The sequence below is a fragment of the Larus michahellis genome, chromosome 6, assembly GCF_964199755.1.
Source record: "Larus michahellis chromosome 6, bLarMic1.1, whole genome shotgun sequence".
Taxonomy (NCBI): Eukaryota; Metazoa; Chordata; class Aves; order Charadriiformes; family Laridae; genus Larus; species Larus michahellis.
The window spans coordinates 32383477-32400331 of NC_133901.1; the positions used below are offsets into that span (position 1 = coordinate 32383477).

Below are 16855 nucleotides of genomic sequence, written 5' to 3' on the forward strand. Positions count from 1 at the left end.
TAGGAGCTTGCCTATATTCAGCCTTGCCTTCCTGGGCAAATGATTCTACTCTCAATATTTCTCCTGTTCATGCAATTCAACACAGTGACAATAGCAGTTTAACTGTGAGCAGAGAGTCAGCAAGCACCACAAGGACAACACCGCTTTACCTCACTTGAGCAAAGTTAGAAGATGATGGTGAAATGCTACACTGATTTTCCAACCAAGGGAACACCACCCGCAGGAAGAGACCAGACGAGAACATCACAGCAGATTAGCATGAGTATAGTTGTATAGGCCAGTAGAAAGCAAATACAATCTTCAAGTCTATTCATAACTCGGCCTCTACGCTGTGCCTGGTGTTTACCAGAATGTTTACAACTTTCCTGGAGTGAGAAAGATCCTATGTATTACTGCTAAAAAATCTTCAAACTGCAGACATACAGAGATACAGCGCCGACTCCTCCTAAGTGAATTAATTTACACAGCCTCCCCCTCTCTCTCTTTGCAGGGCACATAAATAGGTTCTGTACAGAGAGTCTCTTGAAAGAGTTTGCTTGAGGCAACCCACAGACGAGGTATCAAGTCAAAGAAAAAAAATAATCAGAAAGCCTATAACATATTGCAAGCCTGGGATATTTCTGTTGCCTGAAGGCGCTTAACTATAGGCAAAAACCGTACATGACATATTTACACCCAATCTTTTTAGGAAAGGGAGATACACTGGTATTTTATGAGATGTTAAAGGTATCTTTCAAAAATGCAGCTGAGCAAGAGTTAGAAATGACAAGTACCATTTTTTCTCTCCCTCTCAATTACAGCTAGCCTATATAGGTGTTAAATAAAACCTGCTACCTCATTCTCCTTTCATGCCACTTTGATTTCAGAGAAATCGCTTTGATGGAGTAACTCTTTACTCACAGAACAGACGATGAGGAGACAACCAGCTACAGCATCATTACTATCACTCCAAGGTAGTGCCATCTTCCAAGTAGCACATAGATTCAACAGAAAATCAAAGGCATCACCTATATTGTCTGGCACCCTGCTCCTCAAAAAACTAAATCAAAGTAATTGATACCCTTCTCACTGTTTATTTAAGGTCTGAAAATAACTGAATAAAAAATACTTCTTTCACAATACAAATTAAAATGGTCAGCCTTCTGCAAGTATCACTTGTTGCTCAGAGGGTAAAAAAAAAGTAATATAAGGAGAGACTTCTTATCCTCGTTTCCCTGAATGACTTCAGGCAAGTGAGCAGTGCAGGCCAGCTGGAATGCGCTATCCCTCCTCCCAGCAGACAGCACTGCAAAATAGGCAGTAATGCTAAGAGTTACCCTCCCCTGCAGTACTGGAGTGGTTGCTGGCTTCAGGGACATGAAAAACCAGCAGTTTTTCAAATGAAAGCTGTGACAAAGCCCCAGTAAATACAATGGAATATTTACCTGGCTAAAAGCTGGGATGTTTGGACTTGGGGTGCTTTGGATCAGACCCACTGTTGACAAACCTTTCTATTTACAAACTTCACTAAAACACGGTTGGATGTTTTTCCCCATTTTGATAGTTTGAGTTGCTAAAGGTAACCTACCCACATCTGCTTCTGACCTTCCAACTTCAAAAGCCAACCCCAGTTTATTACCTGAGGCAAAAGGTTAGTTTATTGGGGAAAGCTCTACTTTTTAACACTATTCCAATATCACACCTCTGCTCACTGACATGCAGTCTGCAGGTCAGCCTGCAACTCTCACCCCTCGTACAGTGTGTGAAGAGGTTGTCAATGAGGACCACCTCTACAGTAATTCCAGGATTGTGTGTTTAACTATGAAATCTTTATACCTTTATCTCACTGTGCAAATCAGATAACTTTAAAATCTGCAAAGACAAAGTCATATTCACAAGGATCCAGTTGCATGGGTTTAAATTTCAAACCACAGTCCTCAATGCTGCCCAGTTTCCATTCAGCTGAAACTAATAATCTTCTGGCAAGGTGGCTGACCAGGTTTTAGCCAAGCACACAGGTTTTCACATTTTAATTCTTAATCACAGTGCAGATGAGAGGTTTGGTCATACGAACACGAGACACGATTTCCAGTTGTACCTGACCTTACACTCAGAGGAGCCTAGCAGTCCTAATTCCTTACTCTGTTAATTTTGCATCAGAGATGCAAAGCCTCTCACTGGATCCCTACCCTTACTGAGCAGTGCAAACCGCCTTCAAGTGAGATGGAAATCATCACACAAAAGGCAGTAAGATCTCAGCAAGTCCCTTGCCTCAGAGGGTTTTTTTACTATGAAGAAGTGGTATACACACTGGGCCAATCTGCCCAACATACACTGTAAGTTTGGGGGTAGCAAAATAGGAAATTTAACATTTCTTTACAAATGAGAAAATATCGCATATGACCATCAGCATGATGACTATAACCATTTAACACCTCTAAACACCTCCTGCTACAGAAGCAGAACTGGGAGAAAACGTACAAGACGGCATTGTAAGACAGAAACATTAAGGGGGCACATTTCCAGGGCATGGTGTGTGGTTCAGTCTCTTGACTTCCATTAGCGTTAATGGGAAAAACACAGCTATGTCCCTACCCTCAGGATGCAGCCCAAGAGGATATTTTTGCCTGTAAACACTACAATTTAGTACACAGCACTGCACGCAGTATTCCCACCTCTGCCTCCATTTCATCAGCGCAGCCACTGCCATGTCCTAGCTTTGCAGCTAGACAAGATTTATGGAAGCTTATTTTTCCACTCATTTTCCCTGGGTTGAAACAGAGGCAAAACCACAGCTTTTAGGTGAAAGGGATGAGTAAATTTACTGGAAAGTGCTGAAGAAAGAAAGAAAATAGTGGACATGACACAGTAGGAAGGAGCTTGGGGGGAGGGGTGGAATAGATAATGACATTTTTCACCTCTTCATATACTGACATGCAGGAAGGTCACTTATTATGCCATGCTGCTCCTTCCACTTGCTTCTCAGTCACAGGGAGCCATGTTGTGATGTCTCCCTTCAGCTGCCATCAGGTTTTGTTCTGCTGAAACAAATGCACTGCCACTTGCAGTACTTCTACAGTGGAGCAATGTATCATGCTCTGGCTATGAAAATAAAAGAAAACTAAAACAAAGGCCAAATGCAAGCCAAGGAAATTGTTGCATTTCTTTAGAACTGCAATATAGTATAGATACATTATAAAAGAGGTTCTTTATAAAAAAGGTTCACGGATGGATTTACTGCAGTAGCCTGGAGAGCAGCTGCATCTTCCCTTTCTTTCTAAGAACCTCCTCTTCTACGTGTCCTCTCTCCTATTGCAAAGAAAGGTTCTGCCAGCCCCCTCAGCCCCCCACCCCATCCCCATCCCAGTTCCAGCTGTCCAACTGAAGTCCTGGCAGGGAAACTCCCAAAGTCTGCCCCCGGCTCAACCTCATCTCATCAGATGTTTCTTCCTGCTCCACCCAATGGACTGCCAGCCCACACAACAAAAAAAGTAACATCCAAACATTGCATCTCTACTGGCTTTTTGTGGTTTTGGTGTTGGGCTCCTTTCAGAAAGCAGAGACAAAACTGTCCCTAACCAGGCAACTGGCAGACCAAGGATCTGCTGTCATTCAGAGCCATATCAAGCTTTAGTTTTGCTGGATATTATAACTGCGCTGTGACCGGAGATTGCAGCCAGCAGCAGCCTGTAGTATTGCTGGGTTACATGTGTATTTTGTCCCACCTTGACTTGTGGGAAGCTCAGTAGAGTTTATCCAGATGATGTGCAGGACAGAGCTAAATTCCACTTTCCCTCCATATTCTCAAGAGGATTCAGTACTGGCCGGGCAAGCAGACTCCCATCTCCAGTTCAGCCTGGGGTTCCTCCCTCTGGGCACTCCCAGCATGGGAGCCAGCAGATTAATGAGCAGAAAAGAGATATGGGCACTGCAGAGTGCCTACTACTTCACATGTCATTTTCCTCTCTTGTGGAGGGAAAGTATTGGAGACACCGCAGTTCCATGAGCCTAGATCTCCAGCTGTAGTACCTCACAGAGTTTGCATCTGGGTTTCAGAAGAAACCAGTATATTGTCAGCAGCATAAAGCTGCAGGGAGGGGTACAACCCCTCAACTCCTCAAGTACTCAACTCCTAAGGTTTTTTTTAAGACCAGAATTAAGATCAACTACCAGTGAGAGAAACAGTATCTATGATCAGGCAAGGGACCAACTAAATTCCATGAGATTAGGTCAATTCTTTTTGATGGCAGCTTACAAAAAACTGCAGAGAACTTTAAAGTACTGCCAGTAGAGGCAAAGCTTGTAACAGATGCATTGCAAAATAATCAGAGGTTTTGTTGGTAAGTAGCAGGGAAAACACAGTCTGCATGTTTGGATGTTTCTGGAAATGAAAAACTGAATGCTTCATACCCTGCCCTTGCAGTAACTTTTTTTGTGTGATCTGTTGAAAGATTGGAGAGCAGCCTTTGTACAGTCACTACAACTGGCTAATAGCATCAGACTGGGTGAGGAACTGGAATAAATTAGTGAACACTAATAAATAAATAAACAAATAATGGTATGGAGTAAATTAGACACTCCACAAAAAAGAAGGCTGAAAAAAGAAGCCTGAAAAAAGATGGATCTTTCTCGAATTTTTTACACTTGACCAGCACTATTTCAATAGCTTTGGAGAGTGGTTTTTGTCAGAGCAGACATAAAGCCCTTTCACTCTAAACTACATTCACACACGTGACTGAACTTTCTCTTGCCCATCCTATTTTTCTCTCTTTTCACTCCAGTTCTGAGTAAACAGATGCACAAAACTAATGGCTGCAAGATCCTGTCATCAGTTCTCTAGTAACACAACTTGCAAGGCAATGGAGAGCTGGTGCAATCCCTGCTGCCCTCCCAGAAACAATGTGCTGACCAAGCACACTGCATGGAACACAGCTGCACTGCATCTCCTCAGTGGCATCATCATTTTAATGTTATCAGTTTCTACCTCCAGATCATTACAGTTACCTGCAAAAATAGGATAACTAATTGACCAGCTCAATATAAATCAACACGCGTGCACACACACACAAAAATGTCTTTAAACAACATCAATTTTATATATCAGTGCCAGCAAAATTCTCACTCGCTGCTATGAACTCTGGAAATCGACATGGCCTTAAGGTGACCTGTGGCAGAAGTATACATCCTAATTATGTTTCCTTACATAAGCAATACTAAATAACAGGGTCTACAGAGAACGCAGAATTTATTTCAAGTTAACAGATTACCTTTTAATGATTTCATGGCTTTTTTAAATAACTTACAGTGACATGTCTGTGTGTTTCAGGCAGGTCCCTCAAACAAAACACGAGCATGGATACGCTCTCTTTCGTGGGAGAAGCCCTCCTTGCCTTTCCTTTCCCCTCATACCCATCCCCCCAATACCCAGGGCGATCAGACCATTCTGCACAGCACGCTCTGATTCTTGTCACTGCCACTTGTGTCAACAGCTTCCTCAAGCCAGGTTGTGTCCCGGGGAACTTGCGCCATTTGGAAGGCTGAAGTAGTAGGTCACCTTGTAAAGGATAAAACTGCTGCCACAAGTACCCTGAGCAGGATATGAGCTGGGTTTGCTTCTGGGCCCCAGCACGCTGAGAGCGGACTGTTCTCCGGTATGTCACTTCTTTTCTTCCTGAGCTTTCTCAGGGAAACTTTGGGCAATTATTCTTTCATGAAACAATGCTTGTTCGAGCCTGCTTTTATTTGCACACTACACCTCATCTCCCTTTTCTCTCTCCTCTCCTGTTCAATCTGCAAAGTGTCTATGAGAAGGATTAATAAAAGGCATGACAACAGGCCCTTAGGAAGGTGGTGACACCCAGCTCAGTTCTGATGACCTGCCCAGTACAGGAAAATGCCATGGCCAGCACCAGGCAAAGACTGAGGCAGTTACTGGTGCTTCATCTGCATAGCAAAATTAATGCTGATGCACTGGTGGAAAGGGTAGGATTATATTGGAAAGGGTTTACTTGTTCTGCTGGTAAGAAATACTTGTCCTCTGTGAAAAATCTGCGTGCCTGGCTAGATACTGCTTGGAGATCAGCATGAGACTATTGCACCTTTTTGGCCCTTAAATGTTCTGTGTTATCGCACTTGGCAAAGCAGGTTTTATTCCACAGGGGACACCCATCAGCTGCAGCAATGCACATTGTATTACTCATTCAGCAGCAGCAACTCTCACAATGATTTCTTAAATACCTGGCTGAAGTTCACTGTAGTTCTCCCAACTGTAAGTTCAATTGGCATGGTATTTTCTAGATTTGGTTACTGCGATGCTCTCCATTTTGCTGCAGAACTGCAAATTGCTTGATTGTGTGAGTAACAGACCCTCTTCGCCAACAGAAAGGAGCCCAGAGGCACAACAACAGGAGGGGGAACCCCAATAACAGCACCAGAGAAATGGAGCACCCTGACCTGGCTGCTCTCAGGGCTATCGTGGAACCTCTTAATTTCAAAAGCTTTCAAACCAGAAACAACAGAAATGATAAAAGAATTTTAATGTGAGAAAAGTGCATTCTAATTTTCTGTAAGACAACTCACTGTCCACTTTTCAACAAGTATGTGCAGAAGGACTATGGTTGTGTTTTTCTCAAGTTCTCATGCCAAGCATCTATGCCCTTCGCTATGTGGAAATTCAGCATGTAAGGATACATTTATCACATCACTTAACAGCTGAACTGAAAACCCATGTATAATTGCTACTCGTCCTCCTACTGTAAGTTATTACAAGTTCTGCTTATTGAAAAGAAAGCTGGAATTACTGTAATAAGAACATCTATATTTATTTCTATGATCAAGCATTTATAGTCTGAAAGTACTGAAGATGAAGAACTTTTATCCTATTAGGATAATCATCGATTTCTTTGTAAGGTTTCTTACCTTCTTCCCAGTTGACTAGCTTAATTGACAAATTAAGCAGAAGTACATGGCCAATAAATGCTAGGGAAAGACTCCTTTTTTAACAAAGGTGAGAAATGGAGAGTGATGAGGAGAAAGTGACTTTTCTCAGATACTTAGGGACTTCCAGACAGAACAAATAAAAGGGGTGGCTTTCAACTTTGGCCCAAATTGATCTTTCATCCAACATACCCCTGAGAAATGCATTAAAGTTATTTTTACAATGCTTGCCGGAATTCTATATTCTGCCCTTTTTCAGCAGCAAAGCAAATGTCAGTGCTGTGAAGCTCTGGAAGCTCATGCTGAATGTCAGAAACACTGAGATCTGTAACTTAGAAGCCTTGAACTTTTAGACCATAGGAGCCTTAATGCCTGGCAACTGCACACTGTGTTATAACTTGGAAAATGTCAGAAAAGAATGAATTGGGATTCCTTGTAATGCAAGTAGTGAAGAAGTATGTCCAAAAGTGACATATAAAGCCCCAGAGCAAATAAAGCCATCCACATGAAGTCACTGCCAGCTGCTTCACAAGAGATGCTCATACCTGCTGTAATGGAAGTCACAGGTCTAGCAATTTGAAATGGCAGTCACAGGAAAGGAATTTTTAAAAAAATTTTTTCAAACACCATCTGGAAACTACTGCAAAGGGAGCCACAGTTAATGATGAACCTAGCGATATACTGACTTTATTAACGAAACTATACGTGGCAAACAAGGGGTTAGCAAGAACTAGTAGATTAAAACCAGGTTGAGTCATCATTTACTTTCGCCCAGAAACATAGTTGTTCATCAATGCACACTGCACCAGAAATGAACATTTGCTTTTTCATGAAGGGATTATCAATTAAATCTGAATTATCAAACAAATTCCTACTTTGACTCAAATCATAAACTTGTGTTTATCAGAGGGAGAAGGGATTCCCTTATTTAGATATAAAACATCTCTTATACATCTTACCAATGTATGTACCAAAGGTCTAAAGCAAGTTGATCTAGCTTTGAAGTCAGCCCTGCTTGGAGCAGGAGTTTGGATTAGGTGACTTTCAGAGATCCTTTCCAACCTAAAGCCTTCTGCAGCGCCTGTCTTGTGGACTTCACACAGCCTCCTGCCCGACTCCCAACAAATGTAATGGCAAAAATCTACTGAATTCCACAGTGCACACTCAAACCCTCAGAGTTTAGTTAACCTTCGGCCAGGCAGACTGGCTTTGGCTTCTGACGTCATTGTGCCCCAAACTCCTGCCTCCTGCATCACCTTGGTTTTGCGCTGGGAGGAAGGACTGGTGTTCTAGGCATCAGCAGGTATCAGAATTCAAATAAACAAGGAGAGACTGTACCGACTGTGGAGTTCACTGAAGTGACACACTGGAAAGATTAACAGAAGCCACAGTTCTGCAGGAAATGCTACAAAAGCATGACAGTCTCACCTAGCACAGTAAACACTTCTTCCAGAAGACAGGGTTCTCAAAACCCAGGCAAGGTCAAGCCCTTTCCGCTCACTCAGACCTTAAAGTTCAACTTCCTGAATGCAAGCTTGCCCTTCCAAACATTGTCGAGATAGCTTGGGAAAAACTAAGCCTTCCAGTAAAATTATTGACTATCTTCTGTTGTTCTTGAATAGGGCATAAACATGCAACTACATCATCTGGAAAAGTGTTTCTCAGATTTACAGTGACTTCTGCTTCTTTCAGGGGAGACACTTAAACCCTTTTGACAGGCAACTGATACTTTACTTTGTGTGACCACTGAAGGACAGGGGAAGAATAACTGCTTCCACATCACACAAGAAACAGCTTTCCCCAAATATAAAATCATCCTTCTGAGCATTTAAGTTTTCACTTAAGTTTTTGTTCATTCCTCACAAGATAGATACACAGTCTTGTTTTCTCTCAATGTGACAATTCTAGAAAAAAAATGAAGATATGCTTTTCCTATGGCCAATATGAACTTTTCACTGTGCAAATATAGCAGAAAAAAAGCAGTGATTTTGCTACATACTACAAAAGCTCCTGAAATTTAATAAAATAAAATGAAAATTCAAATTCAAATAGTATTACTATTTATTACTCAAATAGCAATAAAATATTTTTAAAAATACTTCAGTGTTCTTTGTTTTAATTCTTTTGCATGTGTTTCCTGGTTGTTCGTGTATAGTAAATTGAAAGCCGATACTGTCTTCTTTTGGATTCCACCAAGGGAAACTTCCAAAGGTGAGCAGCCAGAATTGACATTTTAAGTTGTCTCAGAGTCAATTTACAGCAACAGTGGGAACCTTTGACTGTGTCACATATCAAAAATGAAAACCGTACTTATATGTACACAGAACTGCCCTGGTTTATCTTGAAAATGGATATATATCTATGCTGCCAGAGGACCATTACATACACTGTTTATGCAGACCAGTACTGTGTGCTGAAGCACAAATGCCATAGCGTGGGAAAGGTGCACACAGAAGTAGCAGGTAACTGCACGATACAGTGTTATCTCTTTTTTATTCCTCAGGCCACTCTGAGATGCTTTGTAGAGTCCCGTATGTGATGAAAGCATCACGTAAATTCCACAGGGATAAACAGCTATTGCTCATTCCTATTTCCACTACAGATGTCACACTGCGGGCTCACCTGGTGCCTCATGGCAGTGTTTCGCCTTTGGTTCATAATCATGAATTTTTAGGAGACAAAAAATCCTAATACTCATTGCCCGCTCAACAGGCAGTTGACAAGGAACAGCTAACAATCTTTCCCTTCTTTCATTAAGAGCATTCAACCTGCAGTAGCTGTTGTGACATTTTTCTGCTTAAACAAACACTGATTACAGAAAATAAAGCTTGGCAGTTCTCCTTTAAGCCCATGTTCTCACATACTGTAATAGCTGTCCTTTTGCTGAATCCAATTTCAGTCTGCCATTCTACAAATGGCAGTTTTGGGCAATTCTCCCTCACAGCTCTTCTTTAGTGTTGAACCCAACTCTAGTCAGAAGTCAGTGAAGACCCTCCCAGTATGGGCACTAACAACAAGGTTTGTTATAGCAGAACCAAAACACCTCCAAGCTGAGGAAATCAGTGATCCTGCTGTTCTTGATATGCCTCTATCAGCACGGCAAGGAACAGGCAAATGAAGACTCTGCACTTGGAACAGACCATAATCCTGCAATCTCATAACTGAAAGCAAACCCCAACTTCTGCAGCAATGGTGGTACATTCAACAGGAGACACCTTTAGGTGAAAGAGTCACATAGCAAGATTGGAGCTCAGTCTATTAATTTTAGACAGCATGTCCTTAAAGGCTATGGGTTTTGACATTCCTCTTCTCCCAAGCTGTGAAAAGCTCTCTTGGATTCAGTACAGCGCACAGCAAATGTGAGAGAGCAGAATCAGAACTTCTGTGCAAAGAACTACACAAGGTGAGGTTACAGACACCTTTAACAAGCTCTTCAATTTCAAGTGCTGATGTATTAAGACTCCACCTTCACTTTTCTCTCAGAGCTCCTGAAAACTAGTAAGTTTCTCAGGGTTTCTTCTTCCCAATAACTGTCCACAATCTAAAGGAAAGGGATGAACTATATAATATTTGGAATCTTTTTGTTTGAATCTAATAGGAATCTTTGTGCCCAGATTGAAATCTGCATTTATCCATGGACTTACCGTTCATGTTTGGTTTTGCATTTCTCTTTGTTCGCCTACCCAAAATGTAAGGATAACAAAAAAAGTCACCAGAGGCTTTGAAATACTCTTGAAAATGTAATCTTTTGGAGAGAAAATTCCTATTCATTAAGATGAATTAACACAATTCATGATGAATTCTTACCTTATACAGATGATGCAGGTGCACACAAAATAATAACAATAATAATAGTAATAGTAGTAGCAGTAGTAGTAGTAATAATAATAACAACAACAACAATAATAATAATAATGATAATTCCTATGATTAAGAAGACAAGCGAGAAATTGTTGCTGGATCAGAATCTGCAATAGGTGTGAGGTTACTAAAATAGACAATGTTAAGTATGATTTTTACTAAAAGTAACTATACCACCAATAGGACTAATAGTAACTTCAATGTAAGTAAAAATTACTCTTAGCTTATTATCAGAAAAAAATAAGGGCAAATTCATATTTTACCTGCCGAGGGGTCCTCTCTGATTTACTCCTGCACCATTCCCAGTCTGTGAGTTCCGGTTTATGACTTTCCTCGTGAGACAATCTCCTTTCTGGTCCTTCAAAAAAAGTCGACTTATCAAAATTTCTGACCTCTTCTCTGCTAAAGGCCCCCAGTTTGTCAGGAAGGAGGCGGTCGCTGCTGCTCTCCTGGCCAGGCTCCGCCCGGGCCTGGGGTCCCTGCGGGGCGTCCCGGGAGCTGTCCGGCAGGGCCGTGGTGCTGAACGCCGCCTCCCCAGCGACGGGCCGATCGGCGCTTCCTCGCCGAGGTTCTTTGGAGTTACCGCAGTCGTAGCTCACCAGGTTGTGATAGGACGTAGATTTATCATCGCCACCGTGGTGGTGGTGGTGGTTTTCATGGGATATTTTGTAGATTCCATAGCCTTGTTGGAATGACAGGTTGAATTCGAAAGCCCTACGTTTGGCTAAGCAGAAAGGAAAGGAAAGCCATATTAGAAGAGTCAAAACCAAGAAGAAAAATGAGATTACATACACAATGAAAATGACATTCTAAAACATGGAATAAATTATTTAACTACTGCTAGAAACAGGCAATTTTCTATGCATAAAAAGAATGAATTGTTGAGAAGAAAGACTTCTCAGATAGTATGCTATTATACTGCCTTCTTAACAAATTCAGAAATTACACATTCCAAAGTTAATGGATTCCCAGAAACTGGTAGATTATCTGCTATTTTCAAAACCACATGATATATGATGTTTTATGGGATACACACAAGAAGAAAATACTTAGATTTTGTAATACTCTTTTTTTTCAGAGCCTGTTTCAGCTTATTCCTAAAGGTGAAAAATTGTAAAATTGTACAACACGATAAAATATTACTGTTAATCAATAACTAACCTTCAATATCAATAATCAAGCAAAACCCCCAGAATTTTACAATAAAAAATAAATATTCAAAGTATTTACACAATGAAATTTTCATATATTCTCTGTTCTAAATTCAGTGCTCCAACTAATCTTACACAGTAATTGAACAATTAAATAAAAACTCTATTATTTATACCCTTTCATTCTTCCTCCTTTCTAATAGAAATTACCTGAGATTCTCCATCCTCCCCTTTTTCATCTTACATGATGTAGTAAATAAAGAAGTACCTTTTATTTAACTAATGAAATCATCTTCTCACCAAACCTTTCATGCTAAATTATAAAACAAAAGGTATGGGGATACATTTATACAACCTCTATTTCTACTCAACGTTTTTTGTGCTGACTAGATCATATTTAATTGTTAGTGAAATTCTGACCTTAGCAGTCATTGCATTAAAACTTGAGAATAGCCTTTAGTACAAATATCTAAAAGTGACAGATTTATTTTAAATAATTTTATAATTGCTACTTTTCCATCTGTTGTACATTTATCTCCGAATACATCTGAAATAAACTGCCTTCTTGATGAGCTGCAGTCATCCTATCTGGGAAAGCAGTTAAAACAGCATCAGTTGCAGCACAAGCTGTTCTGCATTTGGAGAAGGTGTTCAAAGTAAGTGAAAGCCATGAATGAGAATGGCTTTTCTCTAAGATTCAGGAGCTTGCTTTCTCCCTAAACATGCAGTGAATGTCAGGGATCCATCCACTGATGTCAGAGGACTTTCACTCCAGAGAATGTGAAACACCCAGATCCTCAGAAGTACTTAACTCATGACTTTTGTGGTTGGACTAGATGATCCTTGTAGGTCCCTTCCAAGTGAACCACTCCATTCCATTCCATTCCATTCCATTCCATTCCATTCTATTCTATTCTATTCTATTCTATTCTATTCCATTCCATTCCATTCCATTCCATTCATTCCATGCCATTCCATTCCATGCCATTCCATTCCATGCCATTCCATTGCAATTCTAACTTTCTAAATAAAACTTGCCAGCATTTTCAATTCCCCTTGGACAAGGCCTCAAGGGACAAACCAGCACTGCAACTCTCACTTCTGAAAGATTAATGCATAAATCTATCATTTTTATACACTAATATAACGGCAGAATTATAAATAGGAAATAAAAACTACTTTTATGTTAAGATATTCTTGATAATAATTATGAACATAAATAAAAAAATCAGTTATTGCTCTATCTTCCCTCCTTGTAGGCTTCTGTACTGGTATTTTTACCAGAACACATTTACTATACGTTAACAGAGATCTAACAGCTACAGATGTATTTAAGTCCTGTGGCAGATTTCTATCCTTCAGACTTTCCATAATTATCTACTGTTGAACAGCTAAATTTTTTAAAGTTTGTACATTTTCAGTTTGCCCAGAAATTAATCACTAATCAAGATACTGAATTTACATTAGTAGGTATAGTAAGCTTCAATAGACATACTTGTCTCAGAATAATACTGTAAACATATTTTCATCTGTAATTCAAAATGCAGTCCCTCTGTGCAGATACGTGAACCGTGGAGACTGAGGCATTTCATAAGTAACTGTAGCCAGGAAATTTTCAGGGAAGCCTTATGCAGTCTTTTAGCCACAAACATGACAATGTTATTCATGTTCACAGAAGCCTAAATGTGTTTTTCACTAGAGAAAAGTTGATGGAGCGACAGCTGTATTTCTTTGTCTTCTATTTCTCTGACTATTACCACATGATCAAGTTCTTTATGAGAAGAACAAAAGTCATGTTACTGCAGAAGGTATGCTGTGACAGTCAGTGTGCAGGGATTCCTCCAGCTAGTTCTACATGGAGGCCCAGAGAAAACCAGGGCTTTAGAAGATTGTAAGAAGGTTACCAGTGAACGTCTGGCATCCTCTGTTACACCAAGGTAAACTTTATAAACATGCAGGGAAATATTTTTAGGCAAAAACTGTCTAGGAGTTCCTGAGCTTTTAACAAGCAGCATGAACACAGTGAGATACAGGCCCTGCCCATAAATCACATCCTTTGCTATTTGCTTATTGGTGTCACTGTGGTTTCTGCTTAGTAGCTACAGCGCAGGTGTACCAACAATAGCTCCTCTCCTTCTTATAATTTGCTCGCAATTAGCATGTTTTTTCCCCCACAACATTGAATGTGTTTAGCATGTTTCATGTATTTGATTAGTAGAAGTCAGATTTGGTATATACATCTTTCCCAGGGAGGAAACTAGGATTCAGAGTCCATCAGACTCTATTAAAAGATCTAACAGTGACCTGGTAAATTCAGCCAAGCTTCTCAGCCTCAGCATCCACTATTTCCATCCAGCTGTCTCGCATGAATGTTGTGAGTCTCACATGTTGCTCTGAATAATGTCTATGTAACTCGGGTAAATGATTTCAAGGAGTACAACACACTGTTAACTAACTCCCTATGCTCTTTACTACAAGATACATTCCAGCTGCGTGTCACCCTTCCATACTTACTTTTGAGTTCTTCTGAAGACACTGCATACGAATTCCTCCTGCAATTAATGATGCAGCCACAGGGCAGGTGGATCCAGTGTTCTGACAGGACAAATACTGGGGTGACTGCGGCAGACAGCAAAGTCAGCAGGAAGCTAAGTATCTCAAATGAAAGGTTTTGAAAACCAGTGATGTGCTGGACAACCATTTGTATCTGAAAGGCAGAGCATTTTGAAATTTAAATCGCTTCAGGCACATGAGATATTTCCAGGAATAAACAGAACATCTCACTGTGAATATGACACAACCAGAAGACACAGGTTGTCATTAATGTTTGCTGAGCCTAACAATTTTGTTTCTAACAGAGAGTGGAGAAAACACACTGACAGAGGCTCTCCTCCTCGTTCTGCATTTCTCAGAAAAACCCTTGCTTAAGCTTAATATAGATGCCTGAGCACTATTAAAACAAGCAACTCACAGTCCAAGCAACTCAGAAGAGACTGCGAGCTCAGTCTCTCCTGCACGGTATGGAGGAACCCCAACTCCAGATGGAGAACAGGAGAGAGAACTTAGCACCACACAGGACTGCGCTGCAGATGTTCTGTAATGCCCTCTTTCCCTTGAGAGAAGCTCAGATACTGAGCCTATACACACCCCGGGGACAGGCGTAACACTGCCCCAGACTCATGTTCCCTGTTCTCAACAGACTCCTTTCTAATTATACATGAATGTACCTGTTCCCAAATATACCAGTGCATGCACACGGACAGCATGCCATCCCACCCACCCCATCACCCCAATGCTATAGAGATTACAAAGATGCAAGCAAACCTAATTTTTCTAACAAACTCCTATTTTTTAACCAGTCTGGCAAAGGACGTGACTCACAGCTGTGAGGAGGGGCAGAAGAGCGAGTTTAGTACAATTCACAGACCCCTTAATGCTGAAGCAATGCTTGTCACAGAGCTGGCAATACAAAAGGGTGGACCTTATTCATCCCTGTATTCAGGAGATACAAATGATGTGATGATAGAGCAACACACTGATGAATCAGGCTCTGCCAAATCTGCTGAAAGCCAGTTAAATTCAGTAGTGACACAGACCTGCTCAAAAGGACTTTTGCCAGCACAAACTACACTATAAGGAACGATTGCAATGGCTACAGTTCATCTGTTTCAATACATGGCACACCATCTCACACTCCATTTAAATGTAAGTAAACATTACAAAGTAAAGCAATCTAACAATTTACCATCATTGGAAGCCAGAGAATGACTTTTGTCAATGCAAGAATCAGCGAGAATCGTTTCTGGGCAAAGCCCACCATGAAGCTCCTGCTCTGTACGCTCTTCATGCAACCAGGCTCGAGTGCACCGCTCTCAGCCACACCTTTCCTAAAAACTGCCTCCGAGCTTGGACATGCGTTTTGGAAATGCTTCAGGATTTTATCCACAGGGTCCACCGGTGACAGAGATGGGGTAGCAGTACTGCAGCCTGCAGGTGTCCCAGGGGTGATGTAGCCTCGAGAGATTTCCTGGTAATCAATGTGTAATAGCTGTTGCTCATCTGAGCACAACAGCTGGTAAGTTAGAGGAACAGAGAGCACTGTAAGGAGGCAAAAGCACAGTGAGTAGACAATAAATAAAAACAAGATGTAGGAACTGGCACAGTCAGTGAAGCAACCCCAGGAGGTAGGGATGTACTTGCCCCAGCCACAGAGAGGCAAAATGCAGATCAGCAAACTGAAAATCCAGATGGTGAAAATGGCCCGTACCATGCTCACTCGTCGCTTGGAAGTGCTGCAGCTCATTGTCTCAGTTTTGTTGATGGTGTAGAAGTTGTAAGAAACTATAAGAGACCCTTTCAGGTTGCTAGAAATGCCCTGGAATAAATATATAAGCGCTGAGGTGGTGCACAGAGGCTGGGGGAGGACACTACTAGACCACTGGGTTAGCATGAAAATAATCACTGGCACAATGCTGATCAAATCATCTATTGACAAAGAGGTCACAATCATCGAAACTGTGGTTTTGTTTTGCATTTTAAGCAGGGAAACTAGTGAATAAATGCTGCCCAGAAGAGCTGTGAATGCAGTGATAAAAGTCAAGCAGAAAAGAAAGACATTCAAAGTTCTCTGCTCACTAGGCTTATCCATAATGCTATGATTTTCACTGAAGAAGCTCGTCCCATTGAGTGACAAATTACTAGGCGTTACCGACATTGTCCTTGACAAATTTTTTTCTTTGCCTTCTCACTGACTCTGCAAGTTTTCACTAGCTGAAACCAGAACTGTTAGCTCCACATCACAAGTTTCTTTGTTTTCCTAGACTTTTGTGGCATCTGATGAAGAAATATTCAGGTGAAAGCACCCTTGATAAACAGAACAACTCGTGCTCTCGAAAAATCAAGCAACAATGAAGTATCAAAGGTGCTGA

The 16855-nt window shown here is 41.0% G+C and overlaps 1 protein-coding gene across 1 annotated transcript in view; it reads right to left on the reverse strand.

Annotated features, from left to right (window-relative positions):
- The window catches only part of GPR149 (G protein-coupled receptor 149), a 28366-nt gene extending 11725 nt beyond the window's left edge, over positions 1-16641 (reverse strand). Inside the window, exons 1-3 of the mRNA XM_074590038.1 lie at positions 15673-16641; positions 14442-14634; positions 11040-11500 (exon numbers count right to left, since the gene is read on the reverse strand). Coding sequence (XP_074446139.1) covers positions 11040-11500; positions 14442-14634; positions 15673-16641 — 1623 coding nt within the window. The remainder of the gene's footprint in view (positions 1-11039; positions 11501-14441; positions 14635-15672) is intronic.
- Between the last annotated feature and the right edge of the window lie 214 nt (positions 16642-16855).